General features: G+C 45.3%; 2 protein-coding genes across 8 annotated transcripts in view; one reads left to right on the forward strand and one right to left on the reverse strand.

Moving 5' to 3' along the window:
* SMG7 (SMG7 nonsense mediated mRNA decay factor) overlaps positions 1 to 695 on the reverse strand; it is a 107,439-nt gene extending 106,744 nt beyond the window's left edge. For 4 of the 6 annotated variants that reach the window (XM_068239667.1, XM_068239668.1, XM_068239666.1 and 1 more), the window contains exon 1: positions 523 to 695. In XM_068239667.1, coding sequence (XP_068095768.1) covers positions 523 to 551 — 29 coding nt within the window. In that variant the 5' untranslated portion in view covers positions 552 to 695. The remainder of the gene's footprint in view (positions 1 to 522) is intronic. The other 2 variants (XM_068239671.1, XM_068239670.1) reach the window with 1 other exon arrangement.
* A 172-nt stretch (positions 696 to 867) lies between these two features.
* Positions 868 to 21,253, forward strand: part of NMNAT2 (nicotinamide nucleotide adenylyltransferase 2) — a 182,891-nt gene continuing 162,505 nt past the window's right edge. Inside the window, exon 1 of one of the 2 annotated variants that reach the window (XM_068239673.1) lies at positions 868 to 935. The gene's annotated coding sequence lies outside the window, so the exon portion shown is untranslated. Of the gene's footprint in view, positions 936 to 993; positions 1,012 to 21,253 lie in introns of those variants that run through there. The other variant, XM_068239674.1, reaches the window with a different exon arrangement.

Here is a 21,253-nt window from a genome sequence, read left to right on the forward strand (position 1 = left end):
TACAGAGTACTGGATGGGGAGACAGATGCATAGTGTGGTACACAGGCAGGCATAGGCAGTGTACAGGGTGGGAGAATACAGTGCAGTGGATGGGGAGACAGATGCACAGCGTGGTACACAGGTAGGTATAGGCAGTGTACTGGATGGGGAGACAGATGCATAGTGTGGTACACAGGCAGTGTACTGGATGGGGAGACAGATGCACAGTGTGGTACACAGGCAGGCATAGGCAGTGTACAGGATGGGCTAATACAGTGCAGTGGATGGGGAGATAGATGCATAGTGTGGTACACAGGCAGTGTACAGGAAGGGCTAATACAGTGCAGTGGATGGGGAGATAGATGCATAGTGTGGTACACAGGCAGTGTACAGGATGGGGGACAGATGCAGTATGGTACACAGGCAGGCACAGTGTAGCAGATGGGAAGGCACAGGGCAGAGGAGCCAGCATGGCACACAGGTCATGAAGCAGCTATTCCTCAGTGCTGAGTCTATACAGTGACCGCTAGCAGCGAGCCTCACCGGAGATACTGCGCACACAGCAGGCTCATCCTCCACCGGGGCTCTCTTATTCCGCCTATTCGCGCGGCTTCAATATCAGCACGCTCGTGACTCGTCCATCTTCTCCGGGCCCCCTCCGCCTGACAGCTCGGGGCCCCGGGCCTGCTACCCCCCCGTCCCCCTGACAACCAACCCCCCGGAGAGTCCCACTCAACGCTTTCCCCTCCGGAAACAGCTCTATGAGCAACACTTCCGGCCTGTGCGTCCGCTATATCCCTCCGGCTGAAGCTACCAAGCTCACACTGTAGACCCGCCCACCACGGCAGACTGCGCGCGCGCGGATCGCTGAGTCGTAGGGTGACGTCACAGTCGCGTAGGAGGTGAGGCGGTGAGGAAGAGAGGACTCGGTTCCTATAGCGACCGTCTCTCTGCTAGTGAGTGGTCACCAAGGCAACTATAAGTGGCGGTACTAGGCCGGCTCCGTGCGTCAGTAGAAGCCCTGGGCTGCCGGTGAGGTGCTCTGTGTTTACGTGATTATTCGGTGTCAGCTCCCCAGGGGGTTGATATTCTGAAGACGGTGGATGTGAAGAGTCCGACTCCGGCCACTTTACTGATATGGGCATTACCCCATATTACCCATACATTAGATTCTATTCAATCAACCAAACAGAACAAATATTGCTGTATACTTTCATTGCAGAAAGCTGTGGAGGCTATCTCCATCTCCTAGTGATCTGACTATAATAGAGTAGAGTTTCTTTATAGTAATTTACAAATAGTTTACTTTATCAGAAGTTTACTATATCAGATATTGTCATACTCGGCACATAAAGTGTATTGTAGTACTATATCTTAAAGCAGGAGGATTAGCCATACTATGCCAGGGTAAAAAACACATATAAGTAGATAAATACTTGATCTACTTACATAACACATGTATTGTACTGCCCACGTTTTGATTTCAGTGAATTCTATATAGTAAATGAAGAGAATTGTGTTCCTGGTAGGAACTATGTCTATTGCCCACAGTTTGAGGCTAAATACTGATGTCACTTCTTCCCTTAACTTATTTTCTTTTCTCCTATCGCTGAGTCACCTCAGCCTTGCTTGTAAACACAAGTACGCAGAGGATCATGTTTCAGCTGGGCAGCTAGGCAGGGAAATAAAGGAAAGAGAAGGAATATATTCTAGATAAAAAGAACCCCCAGCATGCAACTGTTTGGCAATGGCTATTAAAGGGCCAGTGCTCCTAAGGTATGTGATAACTCCAAACCATAACAGCAGAAAAAGTTTTGAAAGTTTTCAATGCAGGATTAGCATCTTTATCACTTAATACACTCAGACCAGTTGCTGTTGAAATTTGATTTTTATGGTCACAATCCCACTTAAAAGTGTACTGGGGACGAAAAGTGTCTCAGAGCATCCTTATCTGGGGTTTCCTTAAAGGACTCATCAGGCAAAGTTATAGGAAATCTAATTTACTTACCTGGGGCTTTCTTCAGCACCTTTTGCTGGGCATACACGGTACGTTTTTGCCCGTGTAATCGAGACGCTGGCTCGATTCCGGCACGTCCCCGCGGGCGCCCAGATCGATTCCCGCTCGTCCCTGCGGGCGCTTATTATCTTCTTTTCGTTTTTTTACCATTGTCCTGCCCACGGTATCAAGCAGGGAATCGATCTGGCGGGTGATCGGACACGTCGGAAATTATCAATCGAGCCATCAGTGGCTCGATACACGGTACAAAAACGTACCGTGTATTCCCAGCATTACAGCTGTCTGTCTGCACGCTGACAGCTCTGCTTGCAGCCGCCAGCCCAGGGTCCCCACACGGTGCAGAGGACGACCTCGAGGCCGCCCTTACTGCGCCTGCATGAAGCACCGCTGTCAATCAAGCCCACGTTGTCCGTGGTGTACTGCGCCGGATTTCCTATAACGTTGCCTGATGATTCCTTTAAACCCCCTTGAGGCCGCTTATCCCTCATTGTCTCTCCAGGTGGTTTCTATCTCCTGCAATGCTGCCCGAAAGCCTGGCCGAATCGCGCATGTGCGGCCCAGCCAGGCACGCTCCCCTGTCTTACTCACTCCCAGGGACAGGTGCGTGTGGGGCAAACGCGCCTGGCCAGGCCGCAAATGCACAATGAAGGGTGACTTGGCCAGGCTTTCGGGCGGTATTGCAGGTGACAGGAGCCACCCTGGGAGACAGCGAAGGACGAGCGGCCTTAAGGAAGCCCCAGGTAAGTATGGAACCAGAGATGCTTCTCATCTCAGGTTCTCTTTAACTCAATCAATAATTGGGAGTCATTTTTTTTTTCAATGCTTCAGAAAGTAAGTACAGACAGTGTCTAAGCTAGATCAAAATGCACGGAGCTCAATATGCAGGGATTTGCATGCAATAATCACGCAAGTATAGTTCTCACCAGTTAATGCTGGTACGCTACTTATAGTGTGCTCTCTCTACATTACAGTGCAGCTTGGATGATTCTTTAGCGTTGCAGCCATGCACAAGCCATGCACAAGAAAGTGACAGATGATAGGCTATTCCCTCAGTAATCAGGCAGTAGCTGACACAGGAAGCATAGGTCTCACTGGCTGGTGCATTTGCATAGTCCACACATGTCCAGAGTAGTGTACAGATAGCAAGTAGGCTACAAGTGGCTTCCAGCCCACCCACCAATCACGGCTCCAGCTGACATATGACACATGCACCTGCCCACTTTCCACTATAACCAGATACAGAAAAAACAGGTTCACTGTAACAGAAGTTCTGTCATATCAAGGTTTACTATACGAGGTGTTACTCCCACATACTTATAATGGTGCTGGGGCGGAACTTGGACATTTGGCTTAACCACTTCACCCCCAGCGGTACGGATTTCTCCGTCCCTTTTTCCACCCTGTTACCACCAAGGGACGGAGAAATCCATACCTGACGCCGCTCCTGCCGCTGTCCGCGCTCCCGCTCGCCCGTCCGCACGCCCTCGTGCACGCCGCCGCCCGCTCGCCCAGAGATCAATGAACGGAAAAAAACTTTCCCGTTCGTTGATCTCTTCCCCCCACAATGATCAGCTGCTTCTACGAGAAGCAGCGATCATTGTGAGACAAAAACAGTGTCCCAGCCTCCTAACCCTTCCTGCAGGGGTACTTCCTGTACGCTTGCAGGACGCATAAACAAAAAGTTACTGTGGCCATCTTGTGGCCAAATAGTAAAACTACACTCTAAAGCATTTTTCATATACAAATACATTACTTTTACACAAAAAATTAACTCATTACCGCCTACACTCCCCAATTTTTTTTTTTTTTTTTGTAATAAAATAAATAAATAAAAAATTTACAATTAAAAAAAATACATAAATAGTTACCTTAGGGACTGAACTTTTTAAATATTTATGTCAAGAGGGTATAACACTTACTTTATAAACTATGGGCTTGTAATTAGGGATGGACGCAAAACTGAAAAAAATGCACCTTTATTTCCAAATAAAATATTGGCGCCAAACATTGTGATAGGGACATCATTTTAACGGTTTTATAACCGAGACAAAAGGGCAAATACATTTCATGGTTTTAATTACAGTAGCATGCATTATTTAAAAACTATGATGGTCGAAAACTGAAAAATAATACATTTTTTCCCACATTTTTTCCTATTTTCCCATTAAAACACATTTAGAATAAAATAATTCTTGGCATTATGTCCCACCTAAAGAAAGCCTAATTGGTGGCGAAAAGAACAAGATATAGTTCATTTCATTGTCATAAGTAATGATAAAGTTATAGACAAATGAATGGAAGGAGCGCTGAAAGGTGAAAATTGCTCTGGTGCTCAAGGGGTAAACCCCTCAGTTGTGAAGTGGTTAATATACCCGAATGTTTATTATATCAGAGTTTACTATAACAAGATTATACTGTACTACCTTTGGGCCATTGAGGGACCTGGTGGATACTTACACCCCACTCCATACAACATACAGGAGTGGTGGGGGACCAACAAGGACCGCACCAGTACTTTTCCCCTTGACTGACGTTAACAACACATACACTTGTACTATCATTTTAATCAATAAAGTATATACGCTTTTATTTTAGTGTACCTTATAGGGCCTTCTGTCCAGTTGGACCTTGTGCAATACTTTTTGGCCTTGTCAGATTCTATTCAGTAAACCAAATAGAAAAGAAATATTTCTGTATAGGCTGCTATCTCCATCTCCTAGTGATCTGGCTATAACAGGGGTCTGCAACCTTTAAGACATAAAGAGCCACTTGGACCCGTTTCCGAAAAGAGAAAAAAACTGGGAGCCGCAAAACCATTATAAAACAAATCGTTAGCAGATATGACCCCCATATGCACAAATCGTTAGAAGATATGACCCCCATATGCACAAATCGTTAGCAGATATGACCCCCATATGCACAAATCGTTAGCAGCTATGACCCCCATATGCACAAATCGTTAGCAGATATGACCCCCATATGCACAAATCGTTAGCAGATATGACCCCCATATGCACAAATAGTTAGCAGATATGACCCCCATATGCACAAATCGTTAGCAGATATGACCCCCATATGCACAAATCGTTAGCAGATATGACCCCCATATGCACAGATAGTTAGCAGATATGACCCCCATATGCACTGATCGTTAGCAGATATGACCCCCATATGCACTGATCGTTAGCAGATATGACCCCCATATGCACTGATCGTTAGCAGATATGACCCCCATATGCACTGATCGTTAGCAGATATGACCCCCATATGCACTGATCGTTAGCAGATATGACCCCCATATGCACTGATCGTTAGCAGATATGACCCCCATATGCACTGATCGTTAGCAGATATGACCCCCATATGCACAGATAGTTAGCAGATATGACCCCCATATGCACTGATTGTTAGCAGATACGACCCCCATATGCACAGATAGTTAGCAGATATGACCCCCATATGCACAGATAGTTAGCAGATATGACCCCCATATGCACTGATCGTTAGCAGATACGACCCCCATATGCACAGATAGTTCGCAGATATGACCCCCATATGCACAGATAGTTCGCAGATATGACCCCCATATGCACAGATAGTTAGCAGATATGACCCCCATATGCACAGATAGTTCGCAGATATGACCCCCATATGCACAATCCAAGCAGATCTGAAAAAAAAAACCATTTACTCACCTCGTCAGAAGACCTCCTGTCACGATGTCCTCCTGTCCCGACCTCCGGTCCCGACCTAGTGGCGTGCAACTCCCACGATGCTCTACCTACGTCACATCCTGCCTGCAGGGCTACGGGAAAATGGCCGCCCGAAGCCCTGCACGGCACTGGTCCGGCGGCCTCTCTGATAGGCTGCCGGCCAGCAACTACAGCACACGTCACATGCGCCCCGCAGCCAGTCAGCCACTGACACCGGAGCCGCGGCGAAGGAGAAAAAGAGCCGCATGCGGCTCCGGAGCCGCGGGTTGCCGACCCCTGGGCTATAACAATGTCTAAGTACCTCCTCTGAAGCAAATACACATAGCAGGTGTTCTGGCTTTTTTGTACGTTTGGTTATAGGGGGGTGTATCAGCGTTGTAGCCGCATAATTAGAATATCCTGGAGTAAGTTAGAAAATGTTACAGCCAGAGGATCAGCATCACTGATAGGTCTGTAGAAGAAGTAAATCTAGAAATCATAACTACAGGAGGAGCAGCTGCAACTTTCTATCCTTCCTCCAATACAGGGGCCCTCTCCTGGGATTCCCTGGTAGCTACTGTTTCCCATCCTGCTGTTACCTCATAGTGGTATGAAACTCAGCAGTTCTTCTTTGCTCTAAAAGATTATTTACAGCATAAAATCTACTACCACAAAAAAAAAAAAATAGAAGCAGAGCAGCATGCAAACAGTTAAACACAGAACCTTGGTTCTTCAGTGGAAAGCTCCTTGCTTCAGTTGGCAGCTTCTAGCCGCATTCGAAGAGGTGATAACTGTAACGATTGTGGAACTTTCTCCGTGATCGGCGCACAATGCGTGCGCTGATACGGCGGAAATCCTCCACAAGCGTATAATTGCAGGAACCCAGCAAAAGGTGCTACGCACCCGTAGAGGGAAATTCCTGTCGGCAGATGGCGCTGAGGAGTGCAGAGGAACCAATCCTCTGTACCCCCACAGATACCAGACAGGAATTGTACGAAGCGCAGAACGCAATCGCAAGAGAAGCGATTGCGAATGAGAACGAGCAAAGGGACAGGTTGTATGTGTGTGCGCCAATCTAGTCGCCACCCCGCGACAGCGCACACACAACAGCAGATACGAAACAGAAACGCAACCGCAAGAAAGGCGATTGCCAAAAGTGACACAAGGCAGATCAGAACAGAATACGAGAATAGCAAAGGCACAGCAAATCATACAATAAGGAGATACGGAAAATAACAAACGCTAACTGAACGCGAACACCGCACTCATTCGCAACAGTGCACGCGTTCATGCGCGCTCTCCACGTGATAAGCACAATAGAGACAAGCACGCCTAACTAACCATCGACAGACAAACATGTAACAGAGGACGCGAGCGCTTGCTTAATGATTACCTCACCGAGCCTCCAGCAAGCGTTCGTAGCAGACAAGACAGACACACAAAAACAGGGACAAGCGAGAGATAGGATCCACAGCACTAGCGAAAGTGGCTAGCGCGATCCAGGAAGACAGAACAGAAGGATCCACAGTACTAGCGCAGGATGCTAGTGCGATCCAGGTACAGAGTAGCAGAACAGAAGGATCCACAGCACTAGCGCTAGGCGAGTGCGATCCAGGCAGACAGAGTAGCAGAACAGAAGGATCCACAGCACTAGCGCAGGATGCTAGTGCGATCCAGGAAGGCAGAACAGAAGGATCCACAGCACTAGCGAAAAGTGGCTAGCGCGATCCAAGGAGACAGAACAGAAGGATCCACAGCGCTAGCGCAAGATGCTAGTGCGATCCAAGTGAGGCAGATCAGAAGAGATAGCTGGTAGCAACCGCTGCACCAGCTATACTCCAAGAACAGAGGTCAGAACGATTTCCTGTCGACCACTGCTGGGACAGGACAATCGCAACAGAACAAACAAAACAGATAAGCAATCCTAACTGCACTAGGGGAACCTGCCTAGCGCAGTTTCAGAAATTACTCTAAGCTGAACTTCAAACAAAGAGTAAGGCTGACACTCCTCCCGGAGTGTTTCACAGGAAGGAATCCTTATGACCAGCCAAGCATTGTGGGAAACACATAGTACTTATAGTACACGCCTCCAATGAATGTGGCCAGGCAATTTGCATGACAACGTATGCAAATTCCTCTGCAAACACAAGCTGCAAAACTGACAGAAGCTCTCCTTTCCAGAGTCTTGCAGCATGCAAACCTAAACAATGGTCAAAAATCTGCCTGCCTGCACAGGCAGCTGAGCAGATCATTACAGTACCCCCCCCCCCCCCCCTCTCCAGGGTCGAATTCCAGACGACCCTCAAAACTGCTGTTAGCAAAAGACTCCAACTGAAGACTCATGATGGTCGGGACAGCCCGACAAGGTCCAATTCCAGAGTCAGTCCACCCGAAACCGACCTCATCGGAAACAGAAGCCACCAAAACATGCCCATCAGCACTACAAGTCTCAGCGTAACACCCATCAGGACTGTGGATACCAGAGAAGAAGCCACCGACACCCTCCAGACAATACCCACCACCTTCCAAGGAGCGTCCGAAAATACCAAATCTGCCACAAAACCTTTTCGAAGTGTCTCTTTCAAAACAAAAGCCGCTGTTGATCGTATTCAGGGCACCAAGAAAAACTTCTCTCGGAATCTCCCAGAACGCCTTGAAGCTCCGCAGAGATTCCAAGAAGCCAGAACGCTCACCAGGCTCACATGGAGAGCTACCAAGCACCCCCATGGAACCTATGACAGTTCCAGATTCAGAATTAGCAGGACACCCATCAAGATCAGGACTTTCAGGGACCACTTCTGGGCATGAAAGCAGGCAGGCTAAATCAGAACATGTCTCCACCGAGGAAGCATCTGAGTACGCTGGTAACCGAGGCACACTTGGGCTTTCTGGGTCACAGAGCACACTGGGGTACACCAGCACAGGAGAAACCTCAGGACACGTCGGGGAACTGCCAACCTCAGAGTCCGGCACGACCAGACCAAAACCAGGACCGGGCAGAAAATCATCACGAGTAGAGGTCACAGGTACTGGTATTTCAAAAGAAGACTCGGTCTCAGGCTTAGAGATCTCAATGACTGTAATGGTATCTGACAGAAATTCATCATTGACTACCCATGACTGAAGCTCCACCAGAGCTGAAAAGGTAGCCAGCAAGGCAGCAATGCCTATGGAAGAGGGTAACACCTCAGAAGGACTTGGGGGGCAGGAGACATCTACAAGTTCTGCACCCTTTGGGAGGAACTCGGAGACCTCCAGAACATCAAACAAGACCTCAGGAACATCATTTTTCAGGTTTTCTAAGAAGGATTCTGAACTATCCTTGTTACAGGGCTGAACATTAAATACCTCCTGCAGGCAGGGCAGATGTCCCAGGAATGGTTCCACCATAACCTGAGACTGAACTTCATCATAATTAGCGGGATGTACAGGAATATTTACTGGAACACACACTGACTCCCTAACTTCATTCTCACTGTACCCAGAATTCTGTGTGGCAGTCAAACTAGCTTGTAACTCCAAAACTGCAGAAAAACAGGTGAGTATAGTGGCAATACCTAGACGAGCCTCTAGGGACACTGCAGGGGATTCTAAGCAAGGCCACATTGACTCATCCAGAGTACAGGGTGCAGAATCGGCACTTCCCTCAAAGCAAGAAAGGGGCTCACAAACGTCAGTGTGAAAGAAAAACATGTTTTCATTCATGGTACAGGGCAGGTTAAGAGAAAGCGTCTCTGAACAAGGCAAAGAAGGTTCAGCATCAGATTCGCAAAACCGAAGCGCTGTCTCACTCTTAGATTCGGCTAACAATGTCGAATCCGAGGAATCAGAACGCAAAACCTGCGAATCAAAAATCACTTTAGGTTGTGAAACTGACGCTTCCATAACGCAAACCTCCACGATCTGCGGAGCAGACTGCAAGGTGTTCAGGACAGAAACACTGGAGCAACTGTCACCAGGCAACGGGCCCTTACAGGTGTGAACAGGGTGAGACAGAGACTCATCTGCAGAAGAAATAGCGACATCAACAGGATAAACTTTATTAGGCTTATTAATTTTACTTTTGACGCTGCATAGTCGAGAAATTTTCCCCATAGCAGGGTCACAGACGGAAGATCTCAAAGATCTGTTTCTAAATGACAAAGGATCCCACACATCCTTTAGGAAACCGGCAGACTCATGCCGATCACAATCTGCAGGAACATCTGAGAAACAGGCATCAGATCGCACAGATTCAAACTGCACACTGTCAGGAGCGAATCCTTCAGGATTCGCACAGGAATCAACCACAGCGGCACACTCATTCATTTCAAATTGCACAAAGTCAAGACTCACATGCTTTACCCCAGAAAGGCAGGAACAATCATCCGACAACGATGTCTCTTTATTGGAATCAATTGGTTGGTGTGTGTGCAACTCATCCAAAATCGTCTGCCACCCATAAATCACCAGATCCACATCACCCTCGTCACATTAATCGGAATCAATCAAAAGGTACATAGAATCGAGACAATTATTCAAGACATCTTCGCTTTTTGCGATGTAAAAATCGAAAAAAGGCTTTCCAATCAAAATCGAATTCCTCCAGCAAGGCCCCAACATCCCAGGAAGCAAATGGGGGTTCAAACAGGCCAGTATCCAGATAATCTCCATATGGGTGGAGTTCAGGAACAAGAACAGATTTTTTAACTGCTGTAATATAGTGTGCGATCCTACCTATAATAGTATCCACATAAGCTTTGGATTGGGGCAACGAAACCTGAGACTGAGAAGTCTCTCTGAAATCATCACATTCAAGTGCTTTCCCTACTTCAGAGTTTACAGAACTAATTTCTTTATTTGTAGTTGCTATGGGCAACAGATTTTTCCGCTGGGAAGTCTTCCTAGATCTTTTACGTTTAGACTTAGCAGCTCTGGATGGCTGCTTTTTGGATGAAAGATGGAATGAAAGTAGATGGAACAGCTGATTGAGCTGCTGACAACAACTCATTAAGGGGGTATGGTAATTGAGGTAATCTCAGCCAATTGTGAATTAAAAAGGCCAAGAAATCCAGGGGTCTTTGACTCAGGGTGGTATGATCTAACACATCATAAGCCCACATTGACATTTCGCCCCCCAACAGAATGTAGACCATTTGAGGGGCCCAGGTAGACACTGGGGTGCATTGGAATTCAGGGTTCGCTAAAAGTTTAATGCACTCAGACAACAACTCGTCTGCTGATTCAGGTTCAAGATTTTTAAACCTCTTAAAGATACAAGAGCCATATTCGACAAAATCGTACAAATCGGAAATTCCCTCTACACTGGGAATTTTGGTTGGGCTGGTCATACTGTAACGATTGTGGAACTTTCTCCGTGATCGGCGCACAACGCGTGCGCTGATACGGCGGAAATCCTCCACAAGCGTATAATTGCAGGAACCCAGCAAAAGGTGCTACGCACCCGTAGAGGGAAATTCCTGTCGGCAGATGGTGCTGAGGAGTGCAGAGGAACCAATCCTCTGTACCCCCACAGATGCCAGACAGGAATTGTACGAAGCGCAGAACGCAATCGCAAGAGAAGCGATTGCGAATGAGAACGAGCAAAGGGACAGGTTGTATGTGTGTGCGCCAATCTAGTCGCCACCCCGCGACAGCGCACACACAACAGCAGATACGAAACAGAAACGCAACTGCAAGAAAGGCGATTGCCAAAAGTGACACAAGGCAGATCAGAACAGAATACGAGAATAGCAAAGGCACAGCAAATCATACAATAAGGAGATACGGAAAAAAACAAACGCTAACTGAACGCGAACACCGCACTCATTCGCAACAGTGCACGCGTTCATGCGCGGTCTCCACGTGATAAGCACAATAGAGACAAGCACGCCTAACCATCGACAGACAAACATGTAACCGAGGACGCGAGCGCTTGCTTAACGATTACCTCACCGAGCCTCCAGCAAGCGTTCGTGCAGACAAGACAGACACACGAAAACAGGGACAAGCGAGAGATAGGATCCACAGCACTAGCGAAAGTGGCTAGCGCGATCCAGGAAGACAGAACAGAAGGATCCACAGTACTAGCGCAGGATGCTAGTGCGATCCAGGTACAGAGTAGCAGAACAGAAGGATCCACAGCACTAGCGCTAGGCGAGTGCGATCCAGGCAGACAGAGTAGCAGAACAGAAGGATCCACAGCACTAGCGCAGGATGCTAGTGCGATCCAGGAAGGCAGAACAGAAGGATCCACAGCACTAGTGGAAAGTGGCTAGCGCGATCCAAGGAGACAGAACAGAAGGATCCACAGCGCTAGCGCAAGATGCTAGTGCGATCCAAGTGAGACAGATCAGAAGAGATAGCTGGTAGCAACCGCTGCACCAGCTATACTCCAAGAACAGAGATCAGAACGATTTCCTGTCGACCACTGCTGGGACAGGACAATCACAACAGAACAGACAAAACAGATAAGCAATCCTAACTGCACTAGGGGAACCTGCCTAGCGCAGTTTCAGAAATTACTCTAAGCTGAACTTCAAACAAAGAGTAAGGCTGACACTCCTCCCGGAGTGTTTCACAGGAAAGAATCCTTATGACCAGCCAAGCATTGTGGGAAACACATAGTACTTATAGTACACGCCTCCAATGAATGTGGCCAGGCAATTTGCATGACAACGTATGCAAATTCCTCAGCAAACACAAGCTGCAAAACTGACAGAAGCTCTCCTTTCCAGAGTCCTGCAGCATGCAAACCTAAACAATGGTCAAAAAGCTGCCTGCCTGCACAGGCAGCTGAGCAGATCATTACAATAACATTATCTTTTGCTTATATTCCTTTGTCTGCTACATTCCTAGCTGGGCTGAAAATGAGCTCTCTCTGTTGTAGAAGCAGAGAGCTGAGAAGTGATCACTAGATAAAGTTTAATATATAAATACAGCAGCTATGCAAGAAAATGCAATGGCAGCTATGCAAGAAAATGCAATGGCAGCTTTCAGAGCAGATAAACTGTTAACTGGATGGGTAGTACAAAGTAGGAATACACATTTTTATTGAATGTTATTTCAGAGTTTTTCACCCTATACGTGCACAGTATTGCAGCAGTGGTGTAAGTGTATAACTTTGTCAGCATCAGATTTTCCATGAAAGTGTTGCTGTTTTTAATCTCATCTGTAAGTCTTTTGATATGTCCCATTACGCCATACCACATGTGACAGAACTTGAGCAGGGTGTCATGAAGGCCACACTTCTTATAGATTGGTGGTAGATGTCATTAAGACCTCACTTGTTATGCCTTACTTCCTATGTGCAGTGCTTGTTTGGAAAAAGGAACAAGTAGAAAACTGGTTGTTTGGAAAACTGAGCCTGTACAAGACTATAAGGCAGTGATGGCTAACCTTGGCACTCCAGCTGTGACAAAACCACAAATCCCATCATGCCTCTGCCTACCCAAGTTATTCTTAGAGCTGTCAGAGTACTGCAATGCCTCATGGGACTTGTAGTTCCACCACAGCTGGAGTGCTAAGGTTAGTCATCACTGCTATAAGGTCTCTTTATTATCTTATAGTTCCTGGCACATGAGAATTGTATCTAATGCCCCTCAGTCACCCACATTACTAAACGTTAGTCCTGCATTGGAGCAGAGACTACCTGAAATTACATGTAACATGATGAAAATAAACATTTATATATAAAGTCCCAATCTATACTGTTTATTTTTTTTTTTTTTGCTGTAAAGGTGGCCACACACCATACAATAAAATGATCCAATTTTACGGCAATTCGATGAAAACAGTTCTCCCAATAAATTGAAAGCTTTTTTTCATTTATTTGAGAAATCTGATTGAATTTCCCGTTTTTATTCCATAAAAGAACATCGGGAGTGTTGAATTTTTCTTATTCATTTTTATGAAAATTGAATGGTGTGTGGTAGATTGTCAGTGACTTGATATACAGAACCAAGCATTTTTTCAGAGTTTTCAATAATTTTTTTCATAATTGGGCAAAAATTGAACATGTGTGTGGTATATTGGTCAGATTTTTGAAATGTTACAATCAATCAGAAAAAATGATTGCAATTCTTGAATTGGAAAGATATTTAAAACATTGTATGGTGTGTGGCCAGATTAAGAATCTAGGGCTTTACATTACTGTTTCTCTGCAGTTGAGCTGTAACGTAACTGTCACTGATAACTATTCAGAGTTGATAAAACTCATATCTGGCTAGAAGCAAACCTGAACTGAAAAATAAAAGTCAAAATAAAAATACACTCTTCATTCTTCCCTCCCACGCATTCTACTCACCCATCTCTTTCTCGTCTACGGCATGCTGTTTGCCCACTGTAATCAATGGAATTCTCTGTCCTCCACTTTAAAAATGGTAATAACCTTTGTAACAGCTTCTGGGTCAGCACTCTGTTAAACTGTAATATCGCCCACTTGAGCCATAAGGAAACATGGACATTATCTTGCTCATCAGTTGTCCTTTCAGTTATAACTTACAGCAACTGATATAGTGGAAAATGGCCCTAAGGCTTTCAGTTCTGACAAGATCTTTTCAGACCTGGATGTGATCATTGTTAGAAGAAAATGGTGAGCTTCTGGGAGGAACTGATGGCGAGGTAAGTATGTAATATTCATTTGCAGGTACCACATGTTCATTTTAAATATTTCACTTGGTTTAGGTTCCCTTTAAGGTGTCTATATACACAATGAATTTCCCGTTCCATTCCCTGCAGATTTGATCGCTCTAATTGAATCTGATATGAATGGAATCCTTTAAAATGTCAGACCGATCCAGTTTCAATCAATGTGGTCCAAAAATCGATTTTAAAGTGACCCAGAGATGGAAAAACCTAAAGATTTGATACATACCCAGGGCTTACTCCAGCCCCATAACGCAACTGAGACAGTTACCGGGGATGATCGCGACTGATCAGCAGACCGCAGGAAGACAGGATGGGACTCAGACGAGCTTATGTGGCTGGAGGAAGCCTCCGGTAAGTATCAAATCTTGTTAAGTATTTTCATCTCTGATACACTTTAAGTATTGATCTGACAGGATGGAAAATGTATGTTGATCAAGGGTGGGGCAGGAACAGCAGTTGCTTGACATTTTATATCATTGCACTTCATCAAAAAGTGCAACTATTCGATCGATTTTTCTATAGTTTCCTTGCCTGAATTGCATAAGTAGCAAATACATTGTAAGGGAGAAAATTCAAAAAAAGCTTTTACTGTCATAGGCTTCAGACTTTACGCCGATCGCTTCAGCCGCCGACAGTCAGGAGGGGACAGCCGTGTCACACGGCTGTCCCCAGTAGCAGATCGCAGCGCTGTACTTAGAAGAAAGACGGCGGTTTCGCCGTGTAAGTCTCTAGAGCGGCAATCGCCGCTCAGAGACTAAAGGCGGCGCTCTGCCTACCTACAGGAGATGTGTGCGCAGCCTGCGTGCGATCTTCTGCAAACTGCCGCCCCAGGACTTTACGCCGATCGGCGTTAGTTGGTCCTGGGGCTGTCGCCGCGGCCACACCCATCGGTTGTTAGCAGTTAAACAATTATTGCAGATTTTCTGTAAATCCAATAAACTTCATTTCACTTCTCAAATATCACTGTGTGTCTCCTATATGATATATTTAACTGACATTTTTTATCCTAACAACCAACAATTTATACAGGAAAATCATGACGATTAACAAAGTTTGCCCAAACTTACACATCCCACTATGGCTTCTTTACCCACTTACTAGCTATTGGGCACTTTCTGCCTGTGTCTTTTATAGTCTATCCCTTTGGCACGAGACACCTGCTATATAAACAATCCATTGAGCTTTTTTTTCTTGTAGCAGCGACCAACCTTTTCCTGATTAGGCAGAGAAGGGGCCGTACTTCCCCTCATGTGCCATGAATGGTTGCATTTTTTTAAGTAACCCTGCCTTGTGAGTATAAACTCTCATCTATTTTTTACCACCAGCCTATATTAACATACTACACCAGATTGGGCTTCCTTTGTCTTCATGTGTTTTCCTCTCCTGAAGAAGTCATCATCCAATCTTAAACGTTTACTTTGCTCACAGTGTATGCGCTTCAGAAGCCTCTAGTGGATGAGAACTGTGGGCAACTGTGGCATAGTAAGATGGGATTGGCGGGTGTTTGTCACATATGTAAATACTCCAGTGTGCACCGGGTCATCTGTATTCAAGTTTTTAAATACAGTTATTGTTTGAGGAGTCTGTTTATAAGTGGGTAACTGTTGTACATGCCCATCATTCATCCATTGTAATGGCATTAATGTACTATGTTAAAATGACTTCCAGCTTATAAATACATTCGCTATCATTATACTGTATATACTTACACATACAGGTGCATACTACAAATTTTACAGATATACATGACTGTGCAAATGTTTTAGGCCGGTGTTAAAAATGCTGCAAGTAATAATGATTTCACAAATATAATTTTCTACAATTTATCCTCAATTGACAAAATGACAATGAGAAAACAGAAGAAAACTTTAAGTCATATTAATATTTGATTTGACTGCAATTTTGCCTTCAAAACTGTATGATTTTTATAGGAATGCCTACACAAAGTCAGGGATATGTAGAATTATAGCCAAGTATATCATTAACCAATTATACCAAACAGGTGCTAATGATTATCATTTCCATGTGAAAGTTGAAACACACTCATTAACCACCCTGGCGTTCTATTAAGATCGCCAGGGCGGCTGCGGGAGGGTTTTTTTTAAATAAAAAAAAAAACTATTTCATGCAGCCAACTGAAAGTTGGCTGCATGAAAGCCCACTAGAGGGCGCTCCGGAGGCGTTCTTCCGATCGCCTCCGGCGCCCAGAATAAACAAGGAAGGCCGCAATGAGCCTGACGTCAGCCGCCTCCGATCCAGCCCTTAGCGCTGGCCGGAACTTTTTGTTCCGGCTACGCTGGGCTCAGGCGGCTGGGGGGACCCTCTTTCGCCGCTGCTCGCGGCGGATCGCTGCAGAGTGGCGGCGATCGGGCAGCACACGCGGCTGGCAAAGTGCCGGCTGCGTGTGCTGCTCTTTATTTGATGAAAATCGGCCCAGCAGGGCCTGAGCGGCAGCCTCCGGCAGTGATGGACGAGCTGAGCTCGTCCATACCGCCCGGCTGGTTAACTAAAACAGCTGTGGCTTATGGCTTAAAACAGGGTGAAGAATAGCAATACTCTTCTACCAAGATGAATTTGTAGAAGACAAATGTGTAAGACGCTTTGTAAGACTGAACACAGCAACAAGGTAGTTATTCTACATCAGCAAGGTCTCTCCTAGTCAAAAACTTGAAAGTAGACTGGGTTTTCAGATGTGCTGTCCAAGCTCTTTTGAAGAAGCACAAAGAAATGGACAATAGTGTTGGACCTACGAAACTTAGTGTGGCAGATTAAAGATACATCGTGTTTACTTACTTCAAAATTAGAAAAGGTCCAGAAGAGCCATCAGCTCAGAACTAGAAGAAACGTGTGTGAACCAGATAAACCCATCTGATATCAAGAGGCCCTCTGACCAGATGAGGTCTTCATGGAAAAAATGTGACCAAAAAGCCATACTTCTGGTGTAGAAACAAGGCCTATCACATATTTACAAAAACACTAGGGTGCAGAAAAATAGCAGCAGGTGCTTTGGACATATGAATCAAAATTTGAATTATTTGGCTGTAGCAGAAGGGAAGTTTGTTCACTGAAGGGCTGGAGAGAGATACAATGAATGATACGCTTCTACAGGCAACAGGGAAGCATGGTGGAGGTTCCTTGCATGTTTGGGCTGTATTTTTGTAAATAGAGTCAGGGATTTGTTCAAAATTAATAGCGTCCTTAATGCTGAGAGATACAAGCAAAATAACATCATCACCATAATTTTGGGCATTCACATGTGATTCGGGGGGGGGGGGGGGGGGGGGCTTCTTAGTGTTAGGTGTATATGGGGGTGGGAGCACTGGGCAAAAAAAAATTTGCATTTATAGCTGGTTTGGTTTATTTTATTTATTCGATATTATTATTTATGATGAATACAAATGAAGTTCATGCATACAGTGCTATGAAAAAAACATTTGCCCTTTCCTGATTTATTCTTTTTGTTTTGCACTAGCATATTTATGCCTCATGGGCATTGCACTGGTTGTAGGATAGGTTACAGTGGGGGAGATTAGTACAGACATGGGTATTGTGGATTGATTTGATTTTTGAAATCCTAGAATCTGTTAGAAAAAAATCATTGTATTTAAAAGATCTGAAGAAAAAAGAAACAAAATACAGTGTCATGGAAGAGTATTCACCCCCTTGGTGGGTGGCCCTCTCTTGGCAGGTTTGTTGTGGTACCATGTTCTTTCAGTTTCACTAATCATGGGACAATCAGAGGTAATTGGTTGCGCCAGGATTTCTTAGGTGCTTCATGGCAAAGGGGTAAATACATATGCCAATTTTCAGTTTATTATTTAAAAAAAAATTGTGAAGATCAGAAGGACTCATGCTTGTGACCAATTTATTTTAAGGCATTTTTCCCGGATCGTCACTCGGACAGCACCCCTGGATGAGACTTGTCTCCCTCCCCAACGTGGACAGAAACTGCAAAAGAACAATTTGCATAAGCAATAGGCAGCCTGCTATATAAGCTACTTACTTGCTGCTATACTTCAGTATAGTTTCCTGTCCCGGACGGAGCGGAGGGAGAGGTCTCCAGGGTGCCATCCATGTCAGTCGGCAGGGACAGCGTGTAGCAGGACTCCCAAGAGAGCTGAGCAGTGATCAGTGGGGAGTCCTGCAGCGTATGGGAGGCTTCTCCGAGGAAGGCAGCGGTGTTATGCGCGCAGGCACGCGCATGAAGAGGTCACTTCCGGTTTATCCGGAAGTAGTCACGCGCTGGCGTCCCGCGTGATCTGAGGTCTGCAGAGTGGCAGGGGCCGCGGCGGGGAATACTGAATCAGCGATACAGCTGATTCCATTTGCATCACAAAGACGCTAGGACTAATTGGGCGGCAGGGGCCGCGGCGGTGTGAGGTAATCGGCTTCAGCTGATTCATCAAGGTATGTGAGGCTGATTAGCATAATTTATGCAGCAGGGATGGCATTAGGTGTGGTCAGCTGGGTCTGTTTCTCGGTATATATGTGGAGGTGAGTCCATTATTCAGATGTTGCTGGCAATCATGGAGGACGCTTCAGGTTCAGCTCCTTTGCAATCTGCTAAGTCTGGACAAGATCCCTCTCTGGCAAGTAGATGTGGTATCTGTAATACTCCTGCTTGTTACTGGTATATACTATGTAACCTCTAGTAATGGTTGTCCCTTGTTTGTGTTTTTTTATAGCCTAAAAAACATGACAAGTCGGACAGATCTGATAAAAGTAAAAAATCTGACAAAGCTGCTGCTCAAACCAGTCAGCATGGTTCAAGCAGGTCGGAGAAGAAATGCGCACACAGACTAGATAAAATAGCACAAATGGAAGAAATTATCCTTTTATCACAAGACAGGACAGAGCAGTTTGCACTTACTTGGGCAGGGTGGGAGCTGTTCAAATACTCAGAGGACTACAAAACCTTGGTGGCATAGGACTCCTCCTGTTGTAGGCATTGAAGTGTCATGAGCATGTCAATGATCCAGACATCTTTCCCTTACCCCCCCCCCCCCTTCCTCCTCCCCCCCCCCCCATCTCACTCTCGTTCTATTCCTCTCCCCTCTTCTTACCTCAACTCTCCACTCCTCTCTAAGAGATAGAAGAAACTGATACAGCCAAACTCCAAACTCTGCTCATTGGGGCATATCAGGGAAAACAGCCTGGAACGCACGTACCTGAACAGATGATGTAAACTTTTAAATTGGGTTTGATAAGCGAAATTTGATGTTTATACTACTCTTTAGTTCTGGATATTACATTGTACTACATGTTTATTATTGTACTGAACAATATCCTTTCAATAAAGCTTTAAATGTTAAAAAAAAAAAAAAGAAAGAAATGCGCAATTTGTAACAATCGTTTTTCTTCATCCTCCTCTAAGAAGTTATGTCAGAACTGTACAGAAAAGGTTGTTAAGGATGAATCGCCTGTCATTATTAAAGATTTAATGGGCTGGATGAGATCTGAGATGTCTTCAGCAATTAAAGAGATCAAAGATTCTGCCATTGCTTCCAATTCTATGGTTCCTTCTGATGTCCCAGGAACTAGTGGAAATATAGACACAATGCCTGCAGTTGCTATCCCTGCATCCCCTGTTTTGACTTTATCTCACCCGGGGCCCTCTGGGTCTAAACGTAGAAGAGAGAGTGAGATTGAGGGTTTTGAGTTATCTGAGGGGGAGATATCGGAGCTAGATCAGCCATCAGATATGGATGAGGAGGTCTCTAATGTTGACAGATCAAAATTTGCTTTCTCAACCGATTTAATGAAAGATTTATTGGGGGCTATGTATGATACAATGGGTATCAAGACAGAGAAGAAATCTTTGACACCTTTGGATGAGATGTACAAAACTTTGGCGGACCCCCAGCCTCAGTTTATCCCAGTTCATTCTACCCTAAAGGGTATGATTAAGAAGGAATGGGATAACCCTGAGAAGAGGGCTTTTTGGCCTAGATCCTTGTGCAATCGTTACCCTTTCTCTTCGGAAGATCAGGAGTTTTGGGGCCCTCCGCCTAGGTTGGACCCATCTTTTTCTAGGGTGTCAAAGAAAACTGATTTATTATTTGAAGATTTTGATTGTCTGAAAGACCCAATCGACAAAAAGATGGACAATCTCCTGCGTAGAGCATGGGAATTCTCTTCCCTGACATTCAAGCCTGCGGTGGCTTCCACGGCAGTGAGTCGATCATTAAAGACATGGCTATTAAAAATGCAGGATAAAATTGCTTCCGGAGTTCCTCGAGAAGAAATTCTTAATGACTTTCCTAAAGTTTTAAATGCCTCTAATTATATGGTGGATGCATCAGACGACACTGTTAAGCTTACGGCCAGAACAACTGCCTTAGCTAGAAGGGGGGTATGGGTTAAAACCTGGAATGGGGATAATTCCTCAAAATCAAAATTGTGCGGTATACCATGTGAAGGCAGGCTGCTTTTTGGATCCAAATTAGATGATACTCTAGATAGAACATCAGACAGAAAGAAAAACTTTCCAGAAAAGAAAAGACCATTCCAGTATAAGCGGCCATTTCGTCCCCCTAACAGGTCGGAACAAAACTCCAAGTCCTCCAAGGGTAATCGTTGGGCTCCATACAGATCACAGAAGTCAAAACCCAACTTCAATCCTGCCAAAAGGCAGGATAAGCAATGACGCCAGGATTCCAGTGGGGGGGAGAGTTGCAAAATTTTTAGAAGTGTGGCAGCCTCAATTCACAAGTCAATGGTTGCTAAAGATTGTATCAGAGGGGTACCGGATAGAGTTCAATCATCATCCTCCTCTGAGATATTGCATTACTCCCCAACCACAAGATCAAAGAAAGTGTCGGGCATTACAAAGCGAGGTCCTTTCTCTACTAGAAAAGGGGGTGATAAGACATGTACCGAGTTGTCAGAGACAAAAAGGGTTCTATTCTCCAGTGTTTCTGGTAAAAAAGCCACAGGG

This window comes from Hyperolius riggenbachi, chromosome 6 (genome assembly GCF_040937935.1).
Source record: "Hyperolius riggenbachi isolate aHypRig1 chromosome 6, aHypRig1.pri, whole genome shotgun sequence".
Classification (NCBI taxonomy): domain Eukaryota; kingdom Metazoa; phylum Chordata; class Amphibia; order Anura; family Hyperoliidae; genus Hyperolius; species Hyperolius riggenbachi.